At 36.7% G+C, this 12,123-nt stretch overlaps 1 protein-coding gene across 2 annotated transcripts in view; it reads left to right on the plus strand.

Moving 5' to 3' along the window:
- The window catches only part of LOC149180461 (uncharacterized), a 355,125-nt gene that overhangs the window by 168,125 nt on the left and 174,877 nt on the right, over window positions 1-12,123 (plus strand). For both annotated transcript variants that reach the window (XM_089416133.1, XM_089416134.1), the window contains one exon: window positions 2,196-2,458. In XM_089416133.1, the coding sequence (XP_089272259.1) occupies window positions 2,196-2,458 (263 nt within the window). The remainder of the gene's footprint in view (window positions 1-2,195; window positions 2,459-12,123) is intronic.

Here is a 12,123-nt window from a genome sequence, read left to right on the forward strand (position 1 = left end):
AATTATTTTTCTTTTTTGTGGGATAAATACCCAAAAATTGAAATATCTTAGTAGATATATCTTACTTTATGGATTACTTAGAAAATAGTTAAATGTGGGTTTTTTTGGAAATTTTTAATTTTTATTTAAATTACTCAGTTTTAATTTTATGTAGTAGTCTCATTGTTTAATTGTTTTATTTTTTCAATATATTTTGGTGATTTTTTTTGTTTAAATTTATTTAAATTTTGATAAAATTCTGTTGGAATTGTTAATTTGATTTGTCACTAGTGTTTCATACATTTTATGGGATTGAACTTATTTAGACATTTAGAAAAGCATTTTAAACCAAAATATACCTCTAACCAAAAAAATATTTTATCTAATCTTAACCAAATTTTTAAAACATATAATAATGAAACAATACATAATTTTATTGAGAGAGTATGCATCATTTCATTGTTTCAGTCTTCATATTTATAGTATATCTAATGGTTTCAGTTCCAAAAGTGTTTGATGGTTACAGGGAGTATTTAATTTTTGAACTCTAAAGTGTTTTTTTAAATTTAAAAAATATTGATATACTTTTTTTTGTACTTGACGTATCCGTGCCGTATCTGGATCCTGGATTTTCAAAAAACTAGCGGATCCGGATCCGGATCCGTATCCTGGTAACTTAGTAATTAGTTAATGAAGAGGAATGTCCGTAAGGACATGACCGTTGGTGAAGAGGTATCTGTCTAGGTACATAAGCAGGTCCTCACCGTCATTTGTAATCATCTCATCAATTCTATATACATTATTTAACATACATTACTTGTCCTACTATGGATGTTTACATCTTCCAAGTCTTTTGAAGATTATTCCACTACGTATACGAATTTTGTTCGTTACAAGGCCTGCACTGTTTTGTAGAGTGGCTGAGAGTGATTCTTAGCGTGTATTTCGGGCTTCAGAGGAGCTGTTCAAAACTCAAGTTTACTGCCAAAGTCACAGTACCTGGGCCGAGAATCAAGGAAGTTTATCTCACTGTTAGAGAACAGGTCTTGAGACACCTTCAGCGTGAATCCAGGAGGCAGATTTGGCAGAACTGAGGCACAAGTATTCAGAGGAATACCTGCAGAGTTTGACATGGGTTTCTAGGCTGCCTCAGCATGAGATCCAAGGCAGAAGCAGTGACTGTGTTTGTCAACTATGTGGCAGAAATTTCCCAACAAAAGTGACTGTAATATTTCATCATCAAAAAGGGAGAAAAGTCTGCTATTTTCTGCTGTGTAATTATTTTCTTAAGAAACAATTAGATACTCTTTGAAGACTAGTTCTCCCCTTGTGGGTTTTCCAAGGTCATTAGACCAAAATCACTGTGTAAAAATTCTGTGTGTGTATGTGCTTGTCTCATCTTTCGTATCAGCTGAAAATAAATGGTAGAGGTAGCTTGTAAATGTTTCAAATGAATTTATATTAAATGTTTTACATCAGCTAACCTTTTGGAGTGAGGGCATTAAACATATTTGCAAAAAAAACTTTGAAACTGGGAGGGCTACCAGCACTTAAAATTTTCTACATACCATAATCTTGTTGAATTGAGGCTTCTGTGATCCATAATAAGTTTTTGAGAGATTTTTCGGCATAAATCACATGATATTTCATTTGCCGACGCGTTTCGAACCAACTAGTGTGGTTCATCGTCACTGGTTGGTTCGAAACGCGTCGGCAAATGAAATATCATGTGATTTACGCCGAAAAATCTCTCAAAAACTTACCATAATCTTGTTATGCATATACATAAGTTTCTAATTCTAGACTAGCTTGAGTAATGCTTTTACTGTCCATGTCTTGTTGCTAATGTTATGTACAATTCAAAACAGTTTGCCTCAAATAAAAATGATATGGCGGACATGGATATTTTCCTGCAAGAAACCAATAATATCTCGAGTGAAATTGTAATTCTTTGGAAAATTTAAATTATCCCCTTATATACATACAAGTAAGCTGCTCGTCTTTTTTTGTGAGTCACAACTCTTGAAAACATGCTAGAACAAATTTAAATTCTCTGAGAGCAGGGAGTAAGCATGTTGTGTAAATTTACTCCTGTTAATGTGTTTCAAGCTTTTGTTTTTGTTCTTGCCCATACAGAACATTTTGTAGAGATTGTTTTCTCTTCCATTTGTATTTTTTGACATTCATTTTGGCCACTGAAAACTGAAAACGTGCAGGTGTTTCAAGAGGCAAGGGCCAAGATCTATTTCTACGTGCATTCCATGAAAGTCTGCAAATAGTTGAGAAACAACGTCTACAATTACCTTCAATGCATGCCATGGTGGTAGGAAGTGACATGAATAAACAACCTAAATTTGAAACACAGCTACGGGATTTTGTCAAGGAAAATAAAATTCAGCATCATGTTCATTTTGTCAATAAAACATTGAATGTGGTACCTTATTTAGCAGCAATTGATGTTCTGGTCCAGAATTCTCAGGTATATTGCAACATCCTAGTTATTTATAATTTAACTTTGTTGCATGAATGCCTGAAGTTATATGTATGCCATTTAGAGGAACTTTTTCTCACTTCTATAACGTATTCGTTAAAAGAAAACAACTTTTAAAAAAAGTTGTCTACTTATTAATTTGTAGTTCCAGTAAGAAAAATGCATCTTATAGTTCATTACTGAACAGTAAAGAATACATCAAGAGTTATACATCATGGTGACAAAGCATGTTCATATAAGTTTTACCTCCCTACAGAGGCGAGGAGAGTTAGCATGTCAGCTTTGGCTTTGATCTCAACATCTTTCCTGAAATGCTGATCTTGGATAAAATCTGAATAGCTAACTCTGATTGAAGCATCATGACTTCTCCCGAGCAAAAATAATTTGACAGCCCAATACAGGTTGCACAATTTTTCCTTTTCCAAAAAGAAGATGCCCATCAATCTGATAATGTCTCTAATATTCCTTCTTACCTGTTAGACAATCTATCCTTCCATAAATGTGAATCTTTAAATGTTTATTAGCAGAATTTTGACTTGGTCTGTAACGAACAAAGTTCGTATACGCAGTGGAATACTCAGAAGATCTGGTATATGTAAATATCCATGATAGGACAAATTTAAATTTTATTTATATAAGAATGCACTGAAGAAATGCGATTATGAGATGATGATTACAAATGAGGTTGAGGGCCTACTTATATACCTAGGCAGGTACCCCTTCACCTACTGTCATGTCCTTAGAACATGCCTCTTCAATACTAACTATTAGCTATTAATCATTGTTTCTGACTCATTATTATTTATATTATTATTTTATCTATATATTTTATTCATAACATTGCCTTCCTCTTCAAAATGCTTTGTCCTCAAAGTTTGTTGCTTGACAATGTGTGTCATCTATTTATCTGTCTTTTAATCTTTTCGCATCTTTTGGAGTTCTTCGAATTGTCATCTTCGTTGATACATGATGATAGGATCCTTTGGGTAATAAACAAAATTGTCGCACTGAGAAGGGATTTGACCATCCTAAATCAGTCTTCTATGGAATCTTTTGATTACTGGAAACTTGTGATGAATTGTTATCACTGGACTGAATTGTGCACGCTTCAGTATTCTTTGGAATATAAGTTTGTTGTTTATGTTTGAAGTGATACAAATACACACACTGGTTGAGATGTCTGCTCTTGTGATTCGGATGTTGATAAAGAATTCTAGTGATTTGATTTTCCCTTATCTTGTTTGTGTCGTTTTTGGTAAACTTTTGGATCTTCACTTGAAATTTCCTTTTCTTGAACTGTAACTTCTGAGTATGTATGCACTTCAACTGATTTATCCTATTCTTGAGTTGTGATATTGATTGGAATCATTGGATCAATATTCATTCTTTTATCTTCAACTTGAACTATTATGATATAATGTTCCCAATCTTTGTGAGTGCAAAATTCACTAAGGAGTTTTTGCCAATTTTTGGTGATATTAAATAAAAAAGAGAATATTATTTTGTGGGAGAAAAGTGGAAATTATTATTTTAATGAAGAATGGCGGCAAAGTAATATTTTATTAGTGGAAGGTGGGGACCACCAAGGGAGAGGACTAGCAATTATAAATAGAGCTTGGAGGCCTCCATTTTGTATCTTTGATCATTTGACAATTCAACGTTTGTTCTCTTGAGCTGCTTAGCCAATACAACCGTGCTATTCAACACAAGGAATTTCTGAGCAGGAATTCCACCCTCATTTCAGAGCACTTTGAGTGTCTCCCTAGTGAGGCAATTTGGGGAGCTCAATTCAGAGTTTCCATTGGACATATTTGCAAGTTATCTCAGCTGGTACTTTTTTCTTCTAGGGTGCAGAAGTGTTTCAAATTGCTTGTGGGGAGATCAATTACGAAGAAGTAGAACACCGAAGGATTTGCAGGGGTTTTCCCCTAATTTAGCCGGAGATTTTGTGGTGATTAGCAGGGCTGAGTTGAGAGAATTCTTGGGGCCGAAATTCTACATTTCTGGAAGTGCACAGGGGTTGGAGGAATAGAGGTTGAGGAGAGATAAAGGTCGGAGATTGGAGGTATTCCTCAGGGGAGAATTTAGCCAAAGTTGGGAGAGATCTCCAGTGGTGGATTTGGCCTTAATTCAACAGTATTAGTTTTGTGGGGCGTTTTCTGGCCAAATTGGGCAATTTGCACTTATTGGGGGTCACTGAGGATTGGTGGATTTAGCCAAAACCCTTTCTGGATTTTTGTGGGTTTATTGAGAGGAGTCTATGGCTAATTTTACATAATTTTTTGGGCAATATTTAGACTTGAAATCCAAATTCTTATAGCAGGGAAAATTGCTAGTTAGCTGAGGAATTTGCACCATATTGTGGGTTTGACTTTGGCTTGGAGATAAGCCAAACCCTTTCTGTGTTTTTCTGGGTTTTTGGTGGAGGGCTCAAGATTAATTTGACAGAATTTTCTGAAGACTTTGGAGGCTCAAACATGGGTTTATTTCAACCAATAGTTGCAGAATTTCCAGGGCCAATGCAAAACATTGAGCAGAAGCCTTTTCTTTGAATCCAGGTAGCATCTTTCTCACTTGGGATTGTTTAGCTTGCTTTGGCAAGCCCAGGTGCACACATTTCATGCATTGTACTCTTCTCCATATATAATAAAATGGCTGAATTTTGGTGCAGGTTTGGTGTAAATTATGGGTGTTTGATTGTTGTTTAAATATTTCGTTGTTGTATGGCATTTTACTTTGTTTATAACTATTATTTCCTTTTTGGAACATTACATATGACCTAAGTTGCATTGAAACGGATACGAGAACGGATACGAATAAGGGGTTTGAAATAAATACGACAAATTTTCAAAAAATATACGATACGACAAGGAAACGACACACACACACACACACACACATATAAGAATTTCATATTACCATTCATCTTTTAGAATCTAGATTCTATATCTAAAATGCATAATCGATTATCATCTATTATCATCATCAATTCAACATAAACATTGTCATCGTCATTAATGATTATTATGACATTCATGATCCAACATATCATCAAGTTTTTGTTTCAAATTTCAATCATCAACATGACAAGTTACAACATCATCACCAAAATTAATAATGCACACTACATAGTACAAAGTACAAAATGAACTATGACTGGTAGTCTACTATCATTATTCATAGTTCATATGGCATATTATGGTTTTCAATATTCATTGTTCAAAAGTTTAAAAGTTAAAACACCATCATAAATTACATTTACATGTCATCAAATATGTCTTCATTCTTGTCACTAAGAACCACATCCTCATTGCTGCCATGCCCACTTGAAGATCCACCTATTGGTGCCTTCTCATCAAACAAAGCCATATGAGACTTGACATTCAACGTCATATCCAAGTCAGCCAACTCTGGTTCCACATCCCATAGTTTGGTGACACCAAATTTGTATTCGTCTCTCTTGTGTGATAAATTGCGAAGGTTTGAATGAACATGCACTAGTTCCTCAACCTTTTTAGAGCTCAATCTGTTTCGCTTCACTAAATGGATGAAGCCATATGTAATCCAGTATTTTTCTTCTGAAGAGGAACTAGCAACCTGTGACTAGATCCCGATGGCCAATTTTTGGATATGTGGAAGTTACCCACCATAATAGTTCCACCATGTTGAGAAATTAAGGGAAATTTAAATATTTGATTTCTCTTAACTGTGATAACTGCTTGTGATACTATTTCTTTAGATTCTTCTTCTTATTGATTACACGAATTATTATCATCAACTGGCTACCAAAACAAGAAGATCAAAATGCACAAGTACACAAGATATTGGCACCAAGCCAGGGCAAAAACCTCTCCTAAACTTGAGAGGAAAAACCCTTTGAACTCTTTCTTATAGAATCTTTATTGAGAAATTATATGATCCAAACATTGACTCAGAAATGCCTTCAACATCAAATGACAATACCTCAAACATTGTTAATTTTGATAGCAAATTTACTGAAAATTTCCATATTAGCTCAGTATCAATTCCAGATTAGCAATCACATTTAGCATGATAGTAAAATGCAGATAGAACATAAACATAAATCATAGAAGACAAGCCAAGACAAGAGGACACAAGATGTGGTGCTAGCCAGGGACAAACCCCAATGTGGGGAAACCCTTTATCAATTCTTCTTATGTTCTTCAATAGTTCAGCAGAGAGAGATAGTACATATACATCAAAAGTCAACATCTTGACCTATCAAAATAAGAGCATAGATCTTCTCTAAGAAGATGTCACATGAGGTAGCTGATCTGGACACAGGTGATTCCATCACCTTGCTGTACCTATCACTGTGCTGCACCATGCTGCACCATCATACCATGTCCATCATCATTATGCTGCACCATGCTGCACCATCACCATGTCCATCATCACTATGCTGCACCATCATACCATGTCCATCATCACTGTGTTGCACCATTGCTGCACCATCAACATGTCCATCATCATTGTGCTGCACCATCATACCATGTCCATCATCACTGTGCTGCACCATTGCTGCACCATTCACACTGGTGTACCCATCATTGTCCACCATGTTGCACCATTCCATCACTGTGCACTATGCTGCACCATCATACTGTTGTACCCATCATGTCTCCAGAATTTCTTCAAGCGGTTTCTTTGCATCAATTCCGTGGGTACATGTTTGAGTATTTCATTGATGATCTAGAAGGATTTTTTTGACATACAACAATTCCATTTACACTTGTAACAATACATGTTTGTATTTCTTTTACATGACTCGTCCTAAGGCTCTTCAATTGGAGCCACAACTAAATAAAAAATATAAAAGATTTTTCTTGATACAAAATTGCATCGTTACAATATTTTACATGATGAAGACCGAACCTAGTTACACTATTTTCAACACTCCCTCTTAAATAGGGAGGTATTCATACATATATGGTACATGGACATTCTTAATACAAGAGTTCTCATAAGCAAAGAATCGGATTAGTTATCCATCTTCTCTAGCATCATTTTCAACCAACATTGTTGCCATATAGCAAGGCCTTGACTAACAACACTATCTCTCAAATAGATCAGAGCACACAATGTTGGCGAGACCAATGACTGATAGACATGCATCATCATTGTCTCTCTTAGGGTCATACTCACATGGGTGTTCTCCGAGTATGCCCTACTAGGAATATTCTAATCTTGGGTTTGCAGCCCTCAAGAATATTGGTCCTCTTGCCCACTCTTGTCTTGGATGCCCTACCACATCCTCAAAGAGTGTCGGATGTCAGATGATTACATAATCTTCCATTCTTTCTAAAGACAAGAATGTCGTGTCTAACTCTCCCTCTTAATCAGGGACGAGTTCCAAGTTTCTCTTTACTCAGAAACTTGCTCGAGTTCCTTTACTCATAGGAACCTTCCAGAGCTCCCTCTTACCTAGGGACTCTATCATCAGTGCTTTATATGGTCTTCTAGTTGACTGATGATCCAAGAGTTCGATGTCATCATTTTTCCCCACATGTAGGGTTCAACCATCCATTACTTTCCTTTGTCATGTCATCCCGAAAGGTATCCTCCTTGGCTTTACTTCTGGGACTTCCTTCATAGCGCCATCTATCTTCACCTTTTTCTTCAACGGTAATTCACAAGGTACATAGTTGTGACATCCTTTACAACTCTCCTTACGTTGGCCCTACAGACATACCCAAAATTTTCCAAGAGGTCAGACACCAGAAACAAATCACATGTTACCTTTTGTTGATGGTCCTTTTTTAAGTGACATCTCCTTGTAAGTATCAACATCTTGTATACATGTTGACACATCTCCCAACGATATCTGTTTTCAAGGGTCTTCATCTTTTCAGACTTCCATCAGATTCTTTACATCTTTTAGGCAGATTTCTTGGTCAAGTTTTCCTGATCCTCTGGATGTTGATTGCCTTCATTATGGTTGCATAATTCACGATCTCTTCCATCCTCACATTTTTCATTCCCAGGAGATTTCAATCAGAGTTCTTCAATTGTAATCAACTACCTCATACTTTATATGAGGACATCTTATGTTGATTTCATCTAGTGTGACTTAAGTCTTTCAACATCCTTTTAGAGGAGGAGACCTTTTCCTTTTTGATCATGCTTGATCCATATTACCTACAACCATATGACATAATATGAAACAAGTACAAGCATACATACCTCATTATACCTTGATCTATGTCATCAGTCCTTCATCTCATGATTTCCATAAGTTGGAATTTCTGATGAAGCTCTTGTTGCCTTCCCAGACTAGGGGATCCTGCTCTGAGGTTTCTATCAGAGACTCTTCAGGATCTAGTATATCCCTATCTGGTAAATGTTCCTTTTGACCTGAATGCCTTCTTCCTTTCCTTTGATATTCAATGAGATTCCCAAGAGCTATGTTCTTCATGATTCCTATACGAGCTCTTGTTTCCATGATGCCATGATGCATCTTCTTACCATGATCATATCTGCAAGGACTTCTGATATGATCCTATTGAGAGGGATACCATTTCATTCATACTGGAGATTTATTACTCCCTCTTTCCTTTAGCTTCCTCTATCCTTCAAATGATATGAACTCTTTTCCATAATATTCCCATAACACTGAATCTTAGCTATACTAAACTGTCTTGTTTGAGGACCAAACTTCCCTTCTCATGCTTTAGTCTTTTAACCTTCAACACTTTTGTCCACAACTTATCCTTTTTCCATTTTGCATAGGTACCATGAGGAAGTTTCCTTGTCCCAAGGACACTTGACATCTTGTTTATTAAGAAAATAGGTGTTTGTCTTATCTTTTTTCTCAGATCTCCCAATTGAGATCTCATGAAGATGACTTTCCTTACTGCATTTCAGAGAGTACGTCTTCTAGTATTTTGGTTAGGTTACTACTGCACCATGACTGCAATCATCCTTTTTGCTCCTTCACCGAGATCACCTTTATTGAGATCATAACAGCGAGGTGTTTATGATAGCTACACCGAGATAGGGATCAAGACCTTGCCTTCATCATAGCCAAGGTCATCCCCATAACAAAATAAGATCATGAGTGCTATTTTATTGTCACATCTTTACTGAGAAATTTACTGTTCTTTTACTGAGATAATCTCTGGCTTTTATCGAAACCATAACTATAACACTGAGATCTCGATATATATATATATATGAATGATAGCGGTACCAAGATCTTCTCATAATCAATGCTGAGACCGAGATCATGATACAGAATCATTCTGCCACTCCAAGACCAAGATCATCAATCCCTTTCTCAGACATTGCTGAGATCATCATCATTACTGCTGCTGAGGTTCCTGTGATTGCATTACTGATATCATCACTGCCTGTATCATTGATGCCATCACTACTACATTGCTGCACATTCATCCAAATCAGTACTGCTTCTTCACATAACATTTTTTGCCTCAGAATCTGAATATACATCTCTTAGATCTATACAGAGATCTTCATCAAGAATCTGATCTTGAATTGGACTTTGACCAAGGTAATGATTACCATTGACCATACTCTATATACCAAGACAACGTATCATTGTAAAAGCTCTGCATATGCTTACTGCATTTATATGTCGAGACTAGGATGAGTCACTTGTGAGATCTTTATATCACGCGAATATACCTGAGACCTTAGTCATTATATGTATTGCGTCTATCTGGAGTGCCAAGGCAGAATTTGCGCTGACATTCTTATCATCACAATTGAGACCGTGAGTATGATGAGAGGATGTAATGGATCTGACATAACTGTGTGTTGTTTGTGGGATCATCTTGAACCTATCCATTGAGATTATAGAATCCTTGAGACTGTATCTATCCATCCATATGTAGCTGCGGTTTTCTTCTTTCATCGAGAGCTTCAACATTATGATGTGAGTGCAACCACCGAGAGGGTTCTGCTGTAGACGCTTACTGTAAGGATATACGAATTTTCCAAGTCTGTTATGCTGTCTCCTCCACCTTACCTGAGATCCTACCACACTGAGATTTACAGAGAATGCATGCAGGCTGCGGGGAGGCCGAGAAGGTTTCTGTGGTGCCTATAGAGATGCTAGCTCGAAATCCTTTCTGCCTAGACCTTAAACCCATCCGAGGATGCAGACAGATCCGATCTTCTTTCACACCCTATGTAGAACAACCCTCTGATACCATGTTGAGAAATTAAGGGCAATTTAAATATTTGATTTCCTTTAACTGTGATAACTGCTTGTGATACTATTTCTTTAGATTCTGCTTCTTATTGATTACACAGATTATTATCATCAACTGGCTACCAAAACAAGAAGATCAAAATGCACAAGTACACAAGATATTGGCACCAAGCCAGGGAAAAAACCTCTCCTAAACTTGAGAGGAAAAGCCCTTTGAACTATATCTTATAGAATCTTTATTGAGAAATTACATGACCCAAACATTGACTCAGAAATGCCTTCAACATCAAATGACAATACCTCAAACATGTACCCAAACAGTTTGTCTCTTTCTGCAGTTCTGGACAATATGCTAGGTCTGTAACAAAAATATGACAGTCAACGAATATAGTCTAGGACAGGCTCATCTAGCCTTCTCTTATCCTCGCACTTCATGTAGACCCTTCATACATCTGACAAACTGTTGATTAGAGCTGGATCTGAGATTTCGTAATGCCAAAGGTGTGACTGTTCTAGTGCAGCGAGAATAGTCTTCCGTTTCAGAATGTAGGCACATGTTAGGGCTCTTCTAGCCCTTTGTTTCCTTTGATCTTTTTGGCAATGGCTTCCACCTTCCAACTACGGCTAGAATGGACCTTCAACCCATCGATATACTCATAAAACATGAAGCCCTAGACCATATCATATTGCCGCAGACATGATGATGACTTTGCATGAGGGAACAAACCTCCTCAACGACTGTGGCTACCTTCTTTTGTTAACCCTTTCACTTCGCTTTTCTTCAAGAACGAATGATGATGAATGTTTGTCTTGAGGAGGTGTCAAGGCAGCATTTAAATAGGTTTGCCTCCTCATCTCTAAGCCGACGTGTTCCTTGATTGGGTTGACGTGATAACAAGAGGCTTCCAGAATTTCTTCAAGCGGTTTCTTTACATGAATTCCCTGGGTACATGTTTGAGTATTTCATTGATGATCTAGAAGGATTTTTTTGACATACAACAATTCCATTTACACGTGTAACAATACATATTTGCAATTCTTTTACATGACTCATCTTAAGGCTCTTCAATTGGAGCCACAACTAAATAAGAAGAATAAAAGAATTTTCTTGATACAAAATTACATCGTTACAATATTTTACATGATGGAGACCGAACCTAGTTACACTATTTTCAACACTCCCTCTTAACTAGAGAAGTATTCATACATACATGGTACATGGACATTCTCAATACAAGAGTTCAAATAAGCAAAGAGTCGGATTAGTTATGCATCTGTTCTAGCATCATTTTCAGCCAACATTGTTTAGATAAAGCAAGGCCTTGACTAACAGCTCTATCTCTCAAATAGATCAGAGCACACAATGTTGGCGAGACCAATGACTGATAGACACGCATCATCATTGTCTCTTTTAGGGTCATACCCACCTGGGTGTTCTTCGAGTATGCCCTACTAGGAC

This window comes from Pinus tabuliformis, chromosome 3_2 (assembly GCF_031772625.1).
Source record: "Pinus tabuliformis cultivar Carrire ecotype Pingquan chromosome 3_2, CPIR1, whole genome shotgun sequence".
Taxonomy (NCBI): domain Eukaryota; kingdom Viridiplantae; phylum Streptophyta; class Pinopsida; order Pinales; family Pinaceae; genus Pinus; species Pinus tabuliformis.